The 20,047-nt window shown below is 44.3% G+C and overlaps 1 protein-coding gene across 1 annotated transcript in view; it reads left to right on the top strand.

Annotated features, from left to right (window-relative positions):
• Uvrag (UV radiation resistance associated) overlaps positions 1 to 20,047 on the top strand; it is a 256,107-nt gene that overhangs the window by 189,412 nt on the left and 46,648 nt on the right. Inside the window, exon 13 of the mRNA XM_051149003.1 lies at positions 9,091 to 9,169. Within this exon, the coding sequence (XP_051004960.1) occupies positions 9,091 to 9,169 (79 nt within the window). The remainder of the gene's footprint in view (positions 1 to 9,090; positions 9,170 to 20,047) is intronic.

Genomic DNA, 20,047 nt, shown 5'->3' with positions numbered 1-20,047 from the left:
TATGACATCGTGTGCTTGTGTCCAGCTTTGTTTCAGGCGTCTCTCCACAGTGTGTGTTACAGTGTGTGCCTTCCGTTGCTCCACGTCTTGAGTCTGCTTGCACCTGAAGTTCCTCTCCTCTCTTTTTCCTATTAAAGCTAAATGCACAGCTTTCCCATTAGAGCCCCTCCACATTTTGAATTTTGCTGGTTACATTCTTTTATTATCATTTAGCATATTTTCCCCTGAGTCTCCTGTAAGACTGAGACAAAATTTTCCATGATTGTGTTCTCCTGGCATTACTGATGCTTCCTGTTGTATCACATCTGGAAGCCCATCATATCCAGCTGCGCTTTCGTGTCACTGTCAAAGCTGATGAGTAAGCCTGACTGCTCTGCTCTGTCCCTTGTTCCGGAAGAACGGCTTAGATTGTGTGGCCTTAGGAAGCTGGGTAAAGGTGGCTGGAGTCAGTGGCCAGGAGGATATTGCACTATCTGCTCTGGGAAGATAGAGGAGGGAAAAAAAAAAAAAACCTGAGAGAGAGGAAATAAGAATTGAAAGCTCCCAAGGTAGGAAGCAAATTTGGCATGTTGAAGGGACAGCGGGAAGGTCAGTCACCAGGGCCTGCTGCATGCAAAATGATAAGTCTGTAGTCGCATCTAGCAGACAGGTTCTGGGGCCCTAAAGGCAACTTGCACTTTATTTCAGGTTCAGGCACAAACTTTTCATGGGCCTAAGAGAGAAGAGTGGGTTGATTCGACTTTGGGGATGAGGGTCAGAGTCCTTTGTGCAACTCCCACTCCTCACAGTGTTAACTGTAGCCCAGAGCCATGGATAGGTATGACTTTCTCAGACACCTTAAATTGATTAGCACGCTTAAAATAAGATTTGTTTAGAAGATGGTAAATGGTCCTCAAATGAAAGTTTAGACCAAAATGGAACTGAGGGCCTGGCCTGCAAGATGCTCAGTAGATTACGGTGCCCGTCAGCCACGCCCGCCACTTAGTTTATTCCCCAGATCACACATAGAGGTGGAAGGGGAGAATGGACTATACCAAGTTGTCCCATGACCTCTCATTTGGGCTGTGGCACAAACATGCACGTACACACACACACACACACACACACACACACACACATACAAGAGCACATACATACAGAAATAAAATATAATGTAAAATAATGAAACTTGATAATAAATTAGAAGAACAAATGACAAGTGGAAGTAGAAATACTATTTTAACATGTTTTTAAAGGAGTATGTTTTGGGCTGGTTAATAAATGTGACCTTGTGACATAGAAACACATGCTGAAATATGTTCCCAGTCCAAGAGAAACCCGGCAGCCAGCCAGTACCCTGTCTCTGCCTCCCCGCATCCTCTCTCTGGCCTTACCTCAGTGTCACAGGCAAAGCATCAGCACTGTAGCAAAGCTCAGACCTTGGGTTCTCTGCTTAGTCTTGGAAAAGTAAATAATCCTTCATTCTTCATTGTTGTCAAGATTTTACTTTGCCTGTATCTTGTAGCTACATAGTGTAGATCTGTGGATCTTTAGTTTAACATGAATCAATGTAGTTTCAATATTTGGTCAGTTCTCTAAGTGGTGGGGGAAAACTAGATGCATGCTAGTGACATATTTTCTTTCTCCCCACTAGAGGATTTGGTGTAATTGGTTAGTCTTGGTTTTATGATTTCGTTAGTGGTCGTAGCAGCAGCAGCAGCAGCATTGTTGTTTATTTATTGTTGTATGTTTGAAGTCTGTATAACTTTGAGATTTAGCAAAGCCAGTCGAGGGCTGCTGACTTGGACTAAAGGGTCATGTGGGCATCACCACCTGTCTTCCTGATTCCCACAGGAATCTATGTGACGTCAGTTAGCCTAAGTACACCAGAACTGACTCAAAGTTAGGACACTTGGTTTACAAGGACTGGTTTGGGAAAATACATTGTTAAAAATATCTCTACAAAATAGTGAGCTTTGCCAGGCACAGTGGTGCACAACCTGTAATTCCAGCACTTGGGGAGGCAGAGGCAGATGGATCTCTGTGAGTTCAAGGCCAGCCTGGTCTACAGTGAGTGAGTCTGGGACAGCCAAGGCTACACAGAAAAATCTTGTCTTGAAATATAAAACAACAAAAAATAATAATAATAATAGTGAACTTTGAGGCTGGAGAGGTGGCTCAGTGGTTAAGAACACCCGCTGCTCTTCTGGAGGACCCAGTTTCAATTCCCAGCACCCACATGGCAGCTTACAACTGTCTGTAACTCCATTCCCAAGGACTACAACACCTTCTTCTGGCTTCTGTGTGCACCAGATGTGCACATGGTTACATAGACATACACATAGGTAAAACACCCAAACATATGAAATAAAATAAAATTTTATTTTTAGAAATGAGCTTTATATTCTTGTACTGATAATCCAGTTTTACTTTAGCTACTTTTCTTTTCCCTTTTGTTTGTTTGTTTGTTTGTTTGTTTTTTCTGAGATGCCAGTTACTCTCTATGTCACTGGCCTACCAGAGTAAGTCCATGTAGTTGGATTATAACAGGACTGTCTAGTCTCCCAAGCTCCTTCCTTACTTACACAGTCCAGGATCCCAGCCAGGGAATGGTGCTGCCACAACAGGCGGGTCTTTCCACCTCCACACGGTGCAGATAAGCCCAGACAGCCATGGTTCTCCACCTTCCTGATGCTGTGACCCTTTAACTCAGTTCCTCATGGTATGGTGACCCCAACCATGGAATTATTTTTGTTCCTACTTCATAACTGTAATTTTGCTAGTTATGAACCCTAATGTAAGTGTCTGTTTTCTGATGGTCTTGGGTGACTCCTATGAAAAGGTCATTTGACCCCTGGAAGAGTCATTCAACCCTCAAGAGGGTCGCAACCCCCAGGTTGAGTACTGCTGCCCTCTAGGCATGCCCAGAAGCCACTGCCCAGGCTGCCCTCTAGGCATGCCCAGAAGCCACTGCCCAGGCTGCCCTCTAGACATGCCCAGAAGCCAGCGCCCAGGTGACCCTAGAGAAAGGTTAGTCTTATTTGAATTGAATGTCACTCTAAATCCAGGAGAGAAGTGATGAAAAGCTAATCTAGACAGAAGACAGCGTGGCCCATGGGGAGTAAAGGCGTGTCCTCAGAACATATTAAATATTACTATGCTTTCTATAAACACAGTGGACAGACCTGAGCTTAACATGCATAGTAGAAGTGAAGCCGTTCCTGCCATGTCTCAACCCCTACCTTCTGTAAAAGTCCCCAACCTGGATGTGAGTCCCAGAAAGGGAACAAGAAACTGTCACCAGTCTAGGGATCTTTATTTATAAAAGGAAGGAAGGAAGGAAGGAAGGAAGGAAGAAAGGAAGAAAGAAAGAAAGAAAGAAAGAAAGAAGAAAAGTTGCTGGGGTTGAGAGAGAAGTAAGTGCTTATGATTTTTTTTTAATAAGAAAGATTCAAAATTCCTTCCTTTTAAAATATTTTTCCAAGGTCAGTATCACATAGTCTTCGTGTATTATGTCTCTGTGTTTGTTTGTTTGTCTGTCTGTCTGTTTTGTTTTTTAAGAAGGGTCCCTAGGTAGCCTAAGCTGTCCTTGAACTTGAGACCCTCCTGCTTCAGCTGCCAGGTACTGGGATTAGAGGCACACACCTTCACGCCTGGCTCTGTGGGTGGTGCTTCGTGTATATGTGAACTTAATGCTGTACATGAGACCAGACACAGATTTCTGAGTGCCTCACAGCACTCAGTAGGTCCACACCCAGCCCTAGCTAACACCTACCCAGATGCTCCTTTGGCATTGTAGTTTTGAAGTGGTTTCTGGGTTTCTGAAGGAAGATGAAGCCGTTATGCATTCAGATCCACACATGCAGGTGTCTGATTTGGGTGCAGCAGGAGATGCTGCAGCTCATTGGTCAGGGGGAAGCCGGTGTTTCCTCCAGGGGTGCTTTCTAGGGCGTTCCTCAATTACCACAAACTTGATGGTTTAAAACACCAGAAATGTACTCTCTCATGGACACCTAAAGTCCAAAAACAAGGTATTAGTGAGGCCACCCATTTTTCTTCCCCATTTCCAAGTTTCTAGATATTTCCAGGCTGTGGCTGAGGTCACGTGACCTGTCCTCTGCCATTCCCTTAAAAGCACACCTGCTGGATTTAAGACCCATCTGGATAATCAAAGGTGATCTCATTCCAAAATCTGTTAATATTTGGGGACCCCTTTTCCAAATAAGGTCACATCCACAGGTTCTGGGAATTAGGGTCTGGGTCTGCTCTTTGGCAGGCAGCCACTCCACCCTCTGTCTTTTGTATGTTCCCCATTTCTGACTGGCCACCTGTACCCAAGAGTTTTAGGACCTTGAGTGGCTGTGGTGAGGTCACACCATGCTTCCAGAAGCCATGCAGAACAGCCCCAGGGCTGTGTGTCTGTGAACGCACTGACACCCGTTCTCCGAGATGGACACCCCCTGTTCCCTCTACTCTTGCTTGCAGCTGGCTGACGACGGTCTCCTGATCAGTCATCCTGGGTGTGCCCCTCTGACGGACACAGAGCAAGGGAGAATGCTGCATTTATCCATGAAGACCGAGAAATGAGGTCATGTCTCTTCCACTTACTAAATAGGTGTCCAAGGCATCCGTTTCTTTGAAATAATAGTGACACTGTTGCAAAGTCAAGTCAAGTGGTTGCTGCTTGCACATTGGTTCCCGGCTTGAGCCTCCCTTCTAATCCCACCAGGGTCACATGAGCACTCGGGGAGACCCTTCACAAACCCTCCCTTCTAATCCCACCAGGGTCACATGAGCACTCGGGGAGACCCTTCACAAACCCTCCCTTCTAATCCCACCAGGGTCACATGAGCACTCGGGGAGACCCTTCACAAACCCTCCCTTCTAATCCCACCAGGGTCACATGAGCACTCGGGGAGACCCTTCACAAACCCTCCCTTCTAATCCCACCAGGGTCACATGAGCACTCGGGGAGACCCTTCACAAACCCTCCCTTCTAATCCCACCAGGGTCACATGAGCACTCGGGGAGACCCTTCACAAACCCTCCCTTCTAATCCCACCAGGGTCACATGAGCACTCGGGGAGACCCTTCACAAACCCTCCCTTCTAATCCCACCAGGGTCACATGAGCACTCGGGGAGACCCTTCACAAACCCTCCCTTCTAATCCCACCAGGGTCACATGAGCACTCGGGGAGACCCTCACAAACCCTCTCTCATGTTGAAGTGGCCCTGCATAATGACCTCCAAATCGTTTTCACATATGATCTGTTTCTTTCATTCAAAAAGTATTTGTTGAGTGTCTATTAGTAAAAGCAGAAGAACAAAATCAAACCTGTTTCTAAGCTGGGCACAGTGTGCCCCATGCCTGCCTATAATCGTAATACTCAGGGGGCTGAAGTCAGGAGGATCTCCTCGGTTTTGAGGCCAGTCTGAGATACCCAGTAAGTTTTTGGTCAGTTGTTCAGCCTTGTCCAAAAAACAAAAACAACGAAAGAACCAGTGTTTGTCCTGAGAGCCAGCCTTGTACTAAGGAAGTGCTGAGCCACGTACCAAGAGAAGCATGGGTTAACCAAATATTCACACATATGTGCAGAACCTGAGGTGCCTGGAAGAAGGAAGTGGGCTGGGCTGACGTCATCACTCAGAGTGATGAGACCAGGCATAGGAGATGAGGGTAGGCTTCTGCACCCAAGGCCACCTTCTGTACCAGGTAGCGGTGGCCGTGACCTTAGACCAGCTTCTTGCACTCATGCTGTGTGTTTGCCTTCTGCTTCTGTGGCTTTCACTGTGTACAGTGGTGCAATCCTAATGGAACTTGGAAATGTATTTTAACTTCAAAAGTAACTTTATGCTGACTATTTAGTTGTGTATTAAAAATTAATATTGAGCAGGGTGGTGGTGACACACGCCTTTAATCCCAGCACTTGGGAGGCAGAAGTAAGTGGATTGCTGTGAGTTCAAGGCCAGCCTGATTTACAAAGTGAATCCAGGACAGTTAAGGCTACACAGAGAAATCCTGTCTCGAACCCCCCCCAAAAGGATTAATATTGAATGTATTAACAGTAAATTATGTTTCATTGTGCAGTAATTTAGCAGTTGTATCCTTTCCTTCCTGTTCTTTCGTTTGGTTGGTTGGTTGACTGGTTGGTTGGTTTTTCTTTGTTTGTTTGTTTGTTTTGAGATAAGTATTTAGCCCATGCTGGCCTTGAACTTGCCGTCCTCTTAGGCACTGGGGCCCCCAGGCATGCACCACCACACTGGCTGTAATACTCTCCTGAAATAAATCCTTTTGTGCTGTCAAGGATGTTTTTCTGGTTGGATGTGAGTAGCTAGGTTCTTTTCTAAGCTGTCCATGATTTGCAAATGTAGTTGAGAAAAAATGCTTTTGATTCCGATCTTATGTCCTGATGGCGCTAGGCGGCACCCGTTGCAGTGGGTCCCACGTCTCCAGCTTGCTTAGGAGGTCTATAAACCCACGTGCCTCTGCAACCGGAGATGAATGTGAGAGTTACAAACAAAGTGTTCAACTTGAAGTGACCCATTAGGAATGTGGAAGAGGAACGCAATGTGAACTCTGTCCTGATTCCTGGTCTGCTTTAGCATCGGCCTGGCCAGCCTTTGTCTCTAACCACTCTCCGGCTTTGTTTTAATGTTACACTTGTACCTTGTGGTTCTTCCCGTGAAGTCCCAGGGCAGTCATAAGGAGTCAAACGTCCTGAGATCCAGTTTTCACAAATGTAGAGGTTTGGTTTTCAATGTGGGCTGATCTCAATTTACTCTTACAGTGTATGGAGTTTCTGGATTTATAACTTGAAAGTGGAGATAACTTTGGGTTGGGAGGACTGTTCAGAGAGTCTCTGTGTGGTGGTTTACAGAATAACCCCACAACGGGCAGAGCTTTTGGACTCCACAGATTCCTCCCAAGAGCCTCACTGTTATGTCTACAAATATGTAGTTTCCCTCTACCCTAGCCCAGGGGAGCGTGAATGGTTCCCAGGCACCTTGCAAGCACAACTGCTGTTGCACGGCTTGTCTTCCTTTGCTGTCATTTTTATTCCTCTCTGCTGGGGATACACCACGTGTCATAGTTTATGTTTTATTCTCCCAGTTAAATTCAAAGTCCTGTGTTCTTGATGGGTGTCTAAAGCGTTTTGTTTCCGTTAGTAAATTTTTAGTTCATGGCCTTGCTCACTCCCCAATGCCTGTAACTTTACAGCACACCAGATTTACCTTCTGCGTACTAGGAAACCCCAGCTCTTGAGACTTTAATAGAAAGCTTTTCAATTGTACTTCCTGCTTTTATTGTACTTGAAAACGCTCTACCCTCTGGGCTTTCTTTATTAGAATGCATTTCTTCTTCAGGCATTTGTGACAATCAAAATGAATCGTTAGTAGTTAATTCACACTATTCATTCCACTATGATATATTATTCTTGAGAATAATTCTACATTGCAGAAGCAAGTGAGATGTCATCTGCTTCATGACCCTCAGTTGTGGATGATCTTTTTTTAAATTAGTGTATAGTCATTGTATACCATGATGTATTTCAGGAAGACAGTTTCTTTCCAATATACCATGAACTTTGACCAGATTCACTCATCCTCTCATCCTCTTCCTTCCTTTAGTCATCCCTGCTTCCTTTCCTGCCACTCTCCTTCTTTCCCTTAGTCTCCTTGCTGCTTTCATGTCATTCTTCATGGATGGACGGACAGACAGATGGATGTTTTGATATAGCCATAAAAATGTCTAGGACTCACAGTTAAGAGGAACTGTGGTATTTGTCCTTCTGTGTCTGGCTTATTTTATTTAATATAGTAATTGCCAGTCCTAGTCATTCTCCTGCAAGCAGCATGAGAATAAAAACTTTCTTCTATGATGGAATAAAGTTCCTCTGTGTGTATGTGCCACGTTTTCTTTATCCGTTCCTCTGTTTAAGGACACCTAGGCTGCTTCCCTCACCCGGCTGCTGTGGGCAGTGCTGCTGTAGGCACAGATTTGGAGGCACCTCTGTGGTGTGCTGACTGAGAGCCAGTCAGGTACATACCCAGGATGGTAGTTGCATACTTCGTTTTTTGAGATTCTCTGTACTTAGTTCCGTAGTGGCCAGAACATTTTGCATTCCTACCAACACCCTAGGAAAAAATGGGCTAATTAACAGATAGTCTCAAAAGATGATTTACAAATGGCTGATAAACATTTAAAATGATGCCTAACACCCTTGGCCATCAGGGAAGTACAAATTCAAAGCATGCTGAGATTTCCCCTCTGCAGCTAGCAGGGCTGTCAGTAAGAAAGCCCAGCAAGAAGTGCTGCTGGCTGATCTTTCTGCACAGAAATCTGCTTCTGATCCCTGCAATTGTGCTTGTTCTTAAGAGTCAGGGTGGGGAAATCAGTCAATCAATCAAACAAACAAAGAGTGAGCTGGCTTCTTCCTATGCCCGGGGGAGAAAGGGACCTCTCGAGGGAAACACATTCCCCAACATACCCCTCACCTTAACAGGTCCCGAGCTCATGCTTGTTGCCTTAGTGAGGCAGATCACTGAGGGTGTTGCTGAGAAATTTGTGGCATAGATATATTACCATGACAACATCACATCCAAATAGCTGTGCTTGTAAAAGGGATAAATTTCAGATGACTTTTGGCTCATCTTTGGCATTAATTTTGATTGGCCATCTTAAGAGAAACAGTCTTATACATTGCTTTTAAGTCGATTTTAAGTCTATTTTTCCCCTTAATCTTTCTTTCTCATTTAATTCTAGAAGTTGACATTTCAAGTCCGGTGCATTAGAAAGAATATGGAGGATCTTGGCCATAGTTTGGCAAGATTCTGACCCATAATCAGGAAACAGTAACCTGCTTTGGAGTTGTGGGTCACTGGTGTATGCATCCCTGTTGTGTGTTCAGTGTCTCCATGGGAAGATGGCAGCTGTTGTCTCTTACACAGATATTAGTAGATTACAGTAACCATACCCAAGTCCGTGGTCCATGATTAAGTCTAATCATGAGATGTTTGTGCTGGGTCTAAGAAAGTCTGCTTCTGTCCACAACGCCGAGGTCATTTTACTCTTTTCTTGAGAATTTCTCATTTTTGTTTACCTTCCTCAGGTTTCCGCTATATCCAAAGGGAGGGGAGAAGCTGCAGTTTGATTATGGTGTCTACCTTCTGAACAAGAACATAGCACAAGTAAGTGACTCTTCTTGTTCCTCTTACTCGCTTGTTAACCCTCTTTCTCCATAACTATTTATCGCACAGGACCCTTTGCTTTAGCTGTTTACATGGGCAGTGCAGCTCGCTGGCCATAGTCTTAGTCTGTGACAGTAAAATGAATTTGGAGAAGCAGTGAGCATGCTGTGGAGTCCCTCTCTGCCTCTCACCGTCCTTTTCTGAGTTCTTCCTGGGAGGCTTGAACTCGATCGACTGTGTGGTCTGAACAATCCCTCGGCCCCACAGCTTGATTGGTAATGGATTTCTTCTCTTAGCCCACTTCTGGGGACTCGTTTTGCATTATTGTTCATGGAATAAAAGTTTAGTGCTTTTGGCAAGTCCATAATGGGCTCCTCGCCTCATTATCCAGGGCCCAAAGGGAAAGACCAAGAGTGGTTCCTCCAGCCTGCCCTAGACTCTGGCTCCTGCAGTACCCCATCAGCTAGAGTCTCACTTGAGCAGTGCTTGTCCGTGGACCCTAGGAGGAGCATCAGATGCCTGCATCTGTGTTTTCCTGAGAGCAATCCATAGCATTTCTTTAGTGCAGCTGGCTCGACTTCAGGAGGTAGACGGTCCGTGAGTGTTTTGGCTGCAGAAGAAGGCCCGCTTTAGCGTTCTCCTTTCCTTTGCACGTCCGTCCAATTGCAGCATCATGTGGTGGAGTAGCCACAATCTGCTGTTCCTTAAAGACGTTGTCAGCTGGACCCGCGGCCTTTTGATTTTATATAAGTAATAGGTTTGTGATGCATTGCTTTTACGAGCCTCTGTTGTCATACGAATCTAAAGGCTGACCAGACCTAGAATTATCCTTCCGTATGGCATTATCTTTGTGTTTCTTCCCCTCAGACCTCAGTTTAATGATAGGTTTTTTGGGTTTTGGTGTGTGTGTGTGTGTGTGTGTGTGTTTTTTTTTTTTTTAAATGTGGTTGTGAATATCGTTATCCTTTTCTGAAATTGGACCATATTTCTAGTTTGCCACACTGCATTAACCACTCGCTTCCTAACCCAGGCTACATGTGCTCAGGCTCACCACCATGCTAGGGTGAAAAGCCACACACAGGCTTACTGCCATGCTAGGGTGAGCAGCCACACACACAGGCTCACCAGCATGCTAGGGTGAACAGCCATACACACACACAGGTTCATCACCATGCTAGGGTGAGAAGCCACACACACACACACACACACACACATCAGGCTCACCACCATGCTAGGGTGAGTAGCCACACACACAGGCTCACCACCATGCTAGGGTGAGCAGCCACACACACACACAGGCTCACCACCAGCTAGGGTGAGCAGCCACATGCAGGCTGTGCCCACAACTCACCTTCCAGGCTCACCACCATGCTAGGGTGAGCAGCCACACACACACATACAGGCTCTGCCCACAACTCACCTTCCCTTCCCACAACTGATGCTTTCCTTCCCTCTGATGTTTTGGCAGATAAGCGTTTCTGTCAAGGAAACAGGACTTTAATGTCAAGGCTGTCTGGCTCATGTACCTCTGTTACAGTCGTGCCATTCCATGGAGAAGACCATGCTTTGACAGACTGGTCTAGTCCCAAAATACCAACACTAAGACTGCTCCAAAGAAGATGAAGTAAATTAGTAAAGAAGTGAATTTGACAGCATGTCGGGAGCTCAGCTGCAGCAGAGAGGGAGCATGGTTTGACCAAGAGTGAAAGTAGAAGAACAAATTTCTAGTCTGAGTTCTGAGGTTCTCTCCTGTCCTATTTGCAGTATCTTGCTCTGTGAATGTAGACGCTGGACTTAGAAGCTTCCAGGTGTGACCTGCCCTGCTGCAGTGCCTGGGTCTCCTTATTAATATATATTAGCTGTGAACTCAGGAATGCATGCACATACAGATGTCATGTTCCTAAACAGAAATGGGAAAAATGGTAGAAAGAGACGCTGAGAGTAGCCCAGCTGAAAGGCCAAGGGAGACTGCTCTTTGCCGTGGGAAACTCAGAAGGCAGAGCTCTCCATCACATCGGCTCACAAATGGAGCACTTCCCAAGTAGCCTGCAACTTAACCAAGCCAAGGCCACAGTGTGCTCAACTGCTGTTCTCATCTGTATCAGGAGTAGCCCACCCGTAGTAATCGTCTGTGCTCAGCTGTCGATTCTTTAAGAGGAGGGCAACAGCTTGTCTGCTCTGTCCATAGCAAACAAGTCGCTTGCTCTCTGATGTCATCTTCTGTTTGTTCAAAACAAACTTCCATAGATTTGAAAGCTTGGTTCAGGAAGCTACTTTTAAACACATAAAAGAAACTTTTAGCAAATTTGTGACCCCTGAGAAGCCTGTTTTGACCTTACTAGCATCGTTCTCCCATGTTCCTATTTGTGCCTCATAAGCTAGCTGTACAGCAGTAAGATGTGTGCGGCTTTGGATGGATTATCTGTGTATACTAATGAATGTTGTCAAAGAGGAATTTGTCTTTTCAGTCAGTCTTGCTTATGCCCCATCTCTAGAGATGGGAACAAGTCGTGCCATTAGGACAACCCCGCCTCCGTGATTTACAAGCCACGTTAGTGGAGGTGGATGAAAGCACTGGCATGTGTTAAAGTGCCAGAGAAAAGGGAGTGAAGTCATCTCATACCTCGTCCACAACTTGGTTGAGGATTTGAATAGTCAATAGGACCTTTCATCACAACCAGAAGTAGTAGTAAAATCACTTTTCTGGTGGAGGAAATGACAGAACTTAGTAATATTTGTTACTTCAGGGTTTGGGATCAATCCAGCCCACGCTTTGAAAGCACGGGCTTAGGAAGACAGGCCTTCAAGCAGAACTTCTGAGCTATCCTGAGAAGAACAGAGAGCCTAGCCAGCCTGCCTGCCCTCTGCTTGCCACTGTAGTGGCGTGGTGTGTGTGCATCAAGAGTGAGTTGGTCCAGCAAAATGCTCGCTGTCGGCATCAGCTACTAATGTCTGTCTTAGAGCCTGCCCCTTCAGGAGGCGATGGCCTTCACTGTTGGGAGCAGGTGACGCTGCAGAAATGGGTCTGTCAGACTCAGACATAAGTCCTAATCCTAACACTAAGGAGGCTGAGGCAGGAAGATTGCTGTAAGCTCAAGACAAGATTGTGAGCTGCCCTCTGGGTGCTGGGAATTGAATCTGGGTCCTCTGTAAGAGCAGCAAGTGCTCTTAACCACTGTGTTGTCCTTCCAAAACACAAAATCGTGTTTTAAAAAGAATGCCCATCGTGAAGCAGTAGAATGTATTGAGTTTCTAACATCCTGATGGAAATGCACCTCTTCCTCATAGTCTGCGTGATGGGAAGGGACCTGCAGGAAGCCCTCCTATGCAACCCAAGCATCACAAGGAACACTTGAGTTGCTGACTGAACTGGCCACTTCCTTATGCAGCAGCCTCTGAGCATCAGAATGGTCATTCAGACTTAGGTATTTGGCAAACATTTTCTCAAAAATGAATGAAGTGGGCCTGCCACATACAGGAAACGGATTGATAAAATCCAAGATTTTGAGTAAAAGTATCTCAGAACACTTGCGGAATCAGACGTGGCGGCACACATTTGTGATGCCAGCTCACAGGAGGCAAAGGCAAGAGGATTGCCAAAAAGTCAAGGGCAGCTTGTTATGGATAGTGAGTCCCAGGGCAGCCAGCGCTAGATAGCAAGACCCTGTCTTCAACAACAGAAGCAGCGAAAACCTGCATTTGCCACCAAAACTGACAACTTCCCAGTCCTTACAGGTAGGTGTGTTTTGTTTTGTCATATAATGTATATGACAAATGTATGTTTATAAGCTAAATTTTTCAAATGGCCAATACATGATACTATGAAGTCATACGTGGGCCGGTATCACTTCAACAGCAAGAAACACCAACTAAAGACCTGTAATGTATTAAAACAGTGGTTCTGAGCCCTCTCTGGGGCTGCAACCCTTTAAGAAGGCTTCGGATTCTGCATTGCACGGACTGCATGGCAAGTTGGGGAGTGTGTCAGAGAAAACTGTCCTCAGATATTTGAAAAGATTATTAAATACGCCTTTATTTTCTAACTGTACATTAAGGCAAGGCTGGATTTTCTTACAGAGTAACATTTGGTGATGAACGCAACAGAAAAAAAAAATCAGACTTCAGCTGCTCTGTGCTAACCAAGACATCTCAAAGGAGGCCTGCAGAAAAATATATTCTTAAAAGATGGCACTAATCTCATCATTTTTTAAAAACATGCCTGTTTTAATTGTCAATATAAACTTTTATTTACACTGACAAGTAATAGATTTCTGTTGTTTCTTTACATTTATTTTTATGTGTGTGTGCGTGTGTGCCATGTGCACGCGGATGCAAAAGCTCATCAGATCCCCTGAAGTGGGAGTTACAGGCAGTTATGAGGAAGTGAACCCTAGTCCTGTGAGAGCAACAGGTGCTTTTAACTGCCGAGCCGTCTCTCTATCCCCTCTATTTTTTTTAATGAATCAATAATTAAAGTTTATTTTAATTCTCATTTCCAGTATGGCAAATATTAACATACATGCCTTTGGGAGTCTGAACTGATTTTAAGAGTCAAAAGGACCTTTGAGACTTGTTGTCCTAGACAGTGGGGCCATCCAGACTCTTATAGAGGCCCTCGGCTGCGCATACTCTAATAAAACAAGATACACGTGTCAACCCCCAGATGTTAATCCTTGTGTGAGAGCAGACCTGCTGGTGTGAATCCCAGTTATGCAACACTGTCCATGTCAGGGGGTCAGCATCTCTCTGTGGACTGATCCTTTACCGTATCTTTGGCTTCTCTTAAGCCAGAGCCTCTTCTTTCCTCCCTAAAAGCTGGGGGGAGGGGCTGAGGGTCTAACGCTTTGGGGACATGCTTTACAGATAGCAATGGTGACTTACGGTTGCTTGCCTGTAGGACTTTGGTGTGATTTCAGTCCTATAGCCCATTTCATCCCCACATGCTTTCCAGATCTGGCCTGAAAGATATTGAACTGCCTGTGTGCTAATTCCTGTAGCCTTACAACCTGACATATTGACAGAGAGAGCTCAGATTAAGTATTCCCACTAGCTGGATGGATATTATTCCTTTTTTTTTTTTTTTTTTTCTAGGTCATTCTCTGGATTCCACACAGACCTTTATATCTGTGCCAAGAGTTAAGTAAAACAATAATTCAAGGCTGAGAGCTGGTGCTCACTACAGCAGTACATGTTCTAAAGTCCTAAGACTCCGCGGCCTCCTTCCCTCTCACCCCGCCCCTTCCTGTCCCTGCAGACTAGTGAAAGCACCTTCTCCTTCTGAACAAGCCTTGACCCATGAGGACACGGGCATATTCTCTAACGCTCAGTGTTCCAGTGCCCAAGCATATGGCTGTTGAGATGGGCTGCGTGCCTGCCCACCAGCAGCTTAAGCCCCGGCATGCTTCTCCAACACGCAGTTCAAGGTGTATGACGTGGGGAGAGAATGCATTTTATTTTCTAATTCTTAGGGGAATCAGGAGTACACATCCCAAAGATTGTTTTTTCTTCATTAGTCCTGGGGATTGAACATGGGGGCCTCACACGCGCGTGTCAAGCATACCACCCTGAGCTTCAGCCCAAGCCCTCCAAGGATGTGGTCATGGTCAGAATGTTCCCCCAAGCTGCCAACAAAAATTTGGCAGTAACACAGTGAAAGTTCATGTTGAAAATTCTTAAAAAGACTTTACTTACGTATAATTGACATGCATTTACAATTTTCATCCCTTAAAGTATAAAATGCAGTAGCTTGGTGCATGGGTACACGTGCTGATGTAGCTGCCCATGCATGTGCATGTGGAAGCCAGAAGTCCAGGTTGGGTGTTTTCCTCTATTGTTCCATTATTATTATTACTATTATTATTATTATTATTATTATTATTATTATTATTATTATTATTATTATTATTATTATTACTATTACTATTACGACTACTACTTTTTGGGGTTTTTTGTTTGGTTTGGTTTGTTTTGGTTTTTCCAGTCAGGGTTTCTCTATGTAGCCTTGACTGTCCTGGACTCCCTTATGTAGACCAGGCTGGCCTTGAACTCACAGCAATCCACCTACTCTGCCTTCCAAGTGCTGGGATTAAAGGCATGCGCCACCACTGCCCGGCGTTATTTTTTTTTTAAGTCTCTCACTGATCATGGAACAGCTCACTGTTTCTTTACACTGACTGGTCAACAAGCCCCAAGGATCCTCTAGCTCTTCCTTCCCCTAAACAATGAGTACAAGTTTTTTTAAAGATTTATTTATTTTATTTATTGCATATGAGTGCTTTATCTGCAGAAGAGGGCATCAGATTACATTATAGGTGGTTGTGAGCCACCATGTGGTTGCTGGGAATTGAAGTCAGGACCTCTGGAAGAGCAAATGGCAATCTTAACCACTGAGCCATCTTTCCAGCTCAACCTCGTTTTTTTATTTTTTTCTTAAATCCCACACTCAGGACCAAGCCCAGGGCCTGACGCACGCTAAGCAAGCATCCTACCATTGAGTTATTGCCCTGGTTTGAATGTTTTGAATAATTGTCAGACATTTTTTGATGGCCACATCATTTTATATTCCTGCCAACACTGTTCTAGGCCTCCAATTTCTCTGTGTGTCTGTCCGCACTTGCTATTTTCTGTCTTTTTGAGTGTAGCCTTCCACTAGCTGTCAAGAGGTTTGATTTGAGTTGTTTTCTACTGGCTAAGATGCCAGGCATCATTTCAAGCCCATACCCATTGTTTGTGTGTCTTCTCTAGAGACACGCCTATGCAGACCTTTCCTCATTTTTAAGTTGAGTTATTTGTCTATTTGTATATTTTAGATAAAAAGTCGCTTTTAAGATAAATGATTGATAAATAATCATTCAGTTTATTTACATAATTAATATAACTTACGTAATAAAAAAATCAATAAATGAAAGTAGTTTCTCCCATCCCGCAGGCTTTCTTTCCACCCATACTCACTGCAGTGCAAGGGTGTTTGTTTGGGTGGTGTTGTTTTATCTGTCTTTCTTATCCTGCCGTACTTTCTGTATAAGGTTTTGGCAAGGTCATGTGGATTTACTTTTAGGCTCTGTGTTGTTTGGCCTCCCATATTTGGGTCTGTGGTCCACTTGAGTCATGGTCGTGTGGTGCAGAGAAGCACTGTAGCTTTCTTCTTCTGCACAGGGATGTCCACTTGTTCCAGAAACACGTGCTGGGGAGATGACTCCATGGTTCCCTCTAAATAACTTTATTGTGTGTGTGAGAATTCATTTCTAACTTCTGAATTCTTTTCCATTAATCTATAAGCCTGTCCTTAAGCTAGCATCACCATCTGTCTTTTTCCTTTAAAAGAAAATTTCTGGGCCCAAGTATATAGTTCAGTGGGCAGACACTTATCTATAATATGTGAGGTCCTGGGTTCAGACCCTAGTGTCACACTTATGTGTGCACAAATTTCAAGATTAAAATTAATACGTGTCCGTTGTCAAATTTTGGAAAATTACAAAAAAAGATCAAAGAAGATATTTTAAATTCTCCATAATCGCACAATTCCCAGGTAATTTCTGGATCTTTGGCTTTTCCCACCATTATAGTTGGAATAATACCATAGATCAGGACTTGTCCACAGAAGGGAGTCTCAGTACATGATAGTACACTTGTTGTTATTGTCATTGCTGTCCTGACCCAGGTGTGTGGAAAGAATGCTTCAGTCTGAGCTGAAAGTGCAGGGATGATGAGAGCGTGCGGCTCTCCTAGGGCAAGAGGAAGAATGCAGGCCTGTGTGGCTGGGCTTATGTAGATCAGCCTAGCAGGTGCAGGGGCCACCTCCCTAGGGAAACAGAATGGTTTGGGCTGACTACTATAGTGTCCTAAGCTGCACAGCTCCCAGGTTTTACACCAGAACCTACATGTGGCCAAGTGAGCCCTGGCGTGCTTTGTGTATTAATAGATATTGGGAGAATAAACTAAGAAGCCAGGTTGTACTTTCTTCCCTAAGATAGTTAATTATCTCTCTCTCTTCCTCTCTCTCTCTCTCTCTCTCTCTCTGTCTCTTTCTCTCCTCTCTCTCTCTCCCTCCCTCCCTCCCTCCCTCCTTTCCTCCCTTCCCTTCCCCTCTGTCTGTCTACGTGTGTGTGTGTGTGTGTGTGTGTGTGTGTGTGTGTGTGTAGGAGGAGGAGTAAATATGTATTTAAATAATAGGGATATATATTTAAATGAGTTTTGACACAGAAAAATATATATTTATTTTTTATTTTTTTCATCTTGAACTTAGAGTGATAGCATGCTTTTTTTTTTACTTTAAATGGTTGATTAATATTATATACTAACATGTTAACTTTTAAAAGAACCATCATCAGTTATTAAGAAATTTACTAAACATTGTTAGTATTATATTGGCTGTAGTCACCACATTCTTCAAATATGGAAAATGATAAATTAATTAAGCAGTCTTTCCAACTTTAAACTGAAACTAGAAGCTAGAAACCCATACCAGGAACATCTTTTGCAATAAGAAAAGCAGAACTCTAACTCACTTTTATATAGCTTATTTTAGGGCACAGAACCCATTCATACACATCATCTCCTCTGTTGATTGCAAAAGCCCTTATGAGTGTTGACATCACTGTTCTCACTTTACCACTGGATACATTGAACTTCTGAGGACAAAGCTCGTTGCACTCAATCACAGAGCAACCGGGCGAGCAAAGGTATGGAGAGCCTGCCCGTCCTGTCCGAGAGCAAGGACTATGCTTGTTAATTTCTTCCTGCCTGGCAGCAAGAGATATATCTCAAGGCCAGATGGTGGTGGTGGAGGTGGCAGTGGTGCACACTTTTAATCCCAGCACTCAGGAGGCAGAGGCAGATCTCTGAGTTCAAGGACAGCTGGTCAACAGAGCAAGTTCCAGGAAGGGGGGGGGGCGATTACATAACAACCTTTGGTTTTTTTTTTTCCCTGTGATTGGAAGCTAAGGTGTATATGTAGCATCTGTCACATGTCTGCCTCTATGCTGTCACTTAGCCTTCTTACTCTGTGAAGTTGACTTCTCAAAGCGCCACCAGCAGTGACATCTGCTGGGAGGGAGCTATGCAAAGAATGCAGCTGAAAGGAAGCAGCTCTTGGGTCAGAGAGGAATCCTAACTGTATTTTGTGTGTGTGTGTGTGTGATTGATTGAGCCTTATGAAATGAATTATGAACCTTATGAAAAATGAATTTGGTCTGATTTTAGTTGGCGTCAAACTGACCAGCATAGCTTAGGCATAAGGTATTTGAAGAAATAAACTTAAAAAAAAATGATATCTGAACTCTGGTACTCAATAGAGAAGAATACGTAAAAATTTATAAGCTGGAGTTTCCAATGATAATAAAAGTAGCATCCTTATTAATGTAAGTTTAGCAAGTAAACAGCCAAAAAAAATTAGATTAAGATTATGTAATACAAAGGCAGCATAGCTGAGTGGTTAAGCACAGTACCCTACTCCTGCAACCCCAGCACCCACGAGGCTGAGACAGGAGACTAGAGACTTCAGGGCAAGCCTGGGCTATGTTGCAAGACTCCCCTTACAGTGGAAACAGTGGGGAAATGCCATTAAAGCCATGCTTCATGAGGATGTATAGCTTACAGCTTATAGCAAAACAGCTTAAATTTGGTAACTGCAATGCTGCCGGCACTCTAGGCAGTCTGATAGAGAGTGCTTGCCTGTAAATAAATAAATAAATAAATAAATAAATAAATAAATAAATAAAGACATGCTTCATATCTGTGTAGATTGGACTGGCCTAAACATCTGAGCTTCCTGGCTCAGCACTCAGGGTGCTCAGAGTACATAGTTAAATATAGATAAATTTTTATTTTTTTAATATATTTTATTAATTTATTCATGTTACATCTCAATTGTTATCCCATCCCTTGTATCCTCCCATTCCTCCCTCCCTCCCATTTTCCCCTTACTCCCCTCCCCAATGTCTGTGACTGAGGGGGACCTCCTCCCCCTGTATATGCTTATAGGGTATCAAGTCTCTTCTTGGTAGCCTGCTATCCTTCCTCTGAGTGCCACCAGGCCTCCCCATCCAGGGGACAATGGTTTTAGAGTGTGCAGGCTGTTGTGCGTCCTGCTTTTTTCCCATTTACTGATGTTGTGACTACTGTTGGTGAGTCGAGCTATATAAAGGCTGTTCTGTAGTATGCATATCCCATGATTCCTTTAACAGTTTCCTTGTTGGCAGACATTAAGGTCATCTCCAGGATCTCTTCATTCTTACTGGCATTTCTTTGACATTCTCAAAATGGTAGGAATATTGGCAGTGACATGGGACTCGAGTCCTTCTGCATCTGCATATCGCTGTGTGGCTCCCCACATCAGGGACAGACATGCCAGGACATGCACAGCCCACCCCCTCTAAGGAGGTTGCCCTGGCTCTCTAGCAATCATTAGTTCATAACAAAATTAAAAAGATACATGTATTTTTTTTCCTGCCTTCCAAAGTATAGCACTCTCCCCTGGGCTGCGTTGATTTGGGGGCAGTATATGTGGCTAGGACCATAAGGACACCTGGTTCATTTCCTGGTCACAGTTGCCACTTTGTTCTCTCTATAACTCGGTTTCCTGTTTTTATGTGACAGGGCTCTTAGCCTGTGTTGTGCCATGGAGTGTTTTTGCTTTTTCTAAACTTCTCTAAAGCTTTCTATCTTTGTCCCATTGTGTTGAGTTTTACAGCTGGCTGGTAGTCCTGTCTGGTTCCCAGGGTGCCCTGCAAGGCAGCCTAGGGCCTCAAGCACCAAATGTGGTCTCACCTCATAGTTGAATCTGCTTCGCCAATGCAACATGTCTCCTCTTCATGGTGACACCAGTGAGTCTCAGCCTCTTTAAGACCAGGACTGTGCCCTAACAAGACTTGTTTCCTT

The sequence above is a fragment of the Acomys russatus genome, chromosome 7 (assembly GCF_903995435.1).
Source record: "Acomys russatus chromosome 7, mAcoRus1.1, whole genome shotgun sequence".
Classification (NCBI taxonomy): domain Eukaryota; kingdom Metazoa; phylum Chordata; class Mammalia; order Rodentia; family Muridae; genus Acomys; species Acomys russatus.
Note: the sequence above shows the minus strand (reverse complement) of the source record. Positions and strands in the feature narration are given on the sequence as shown.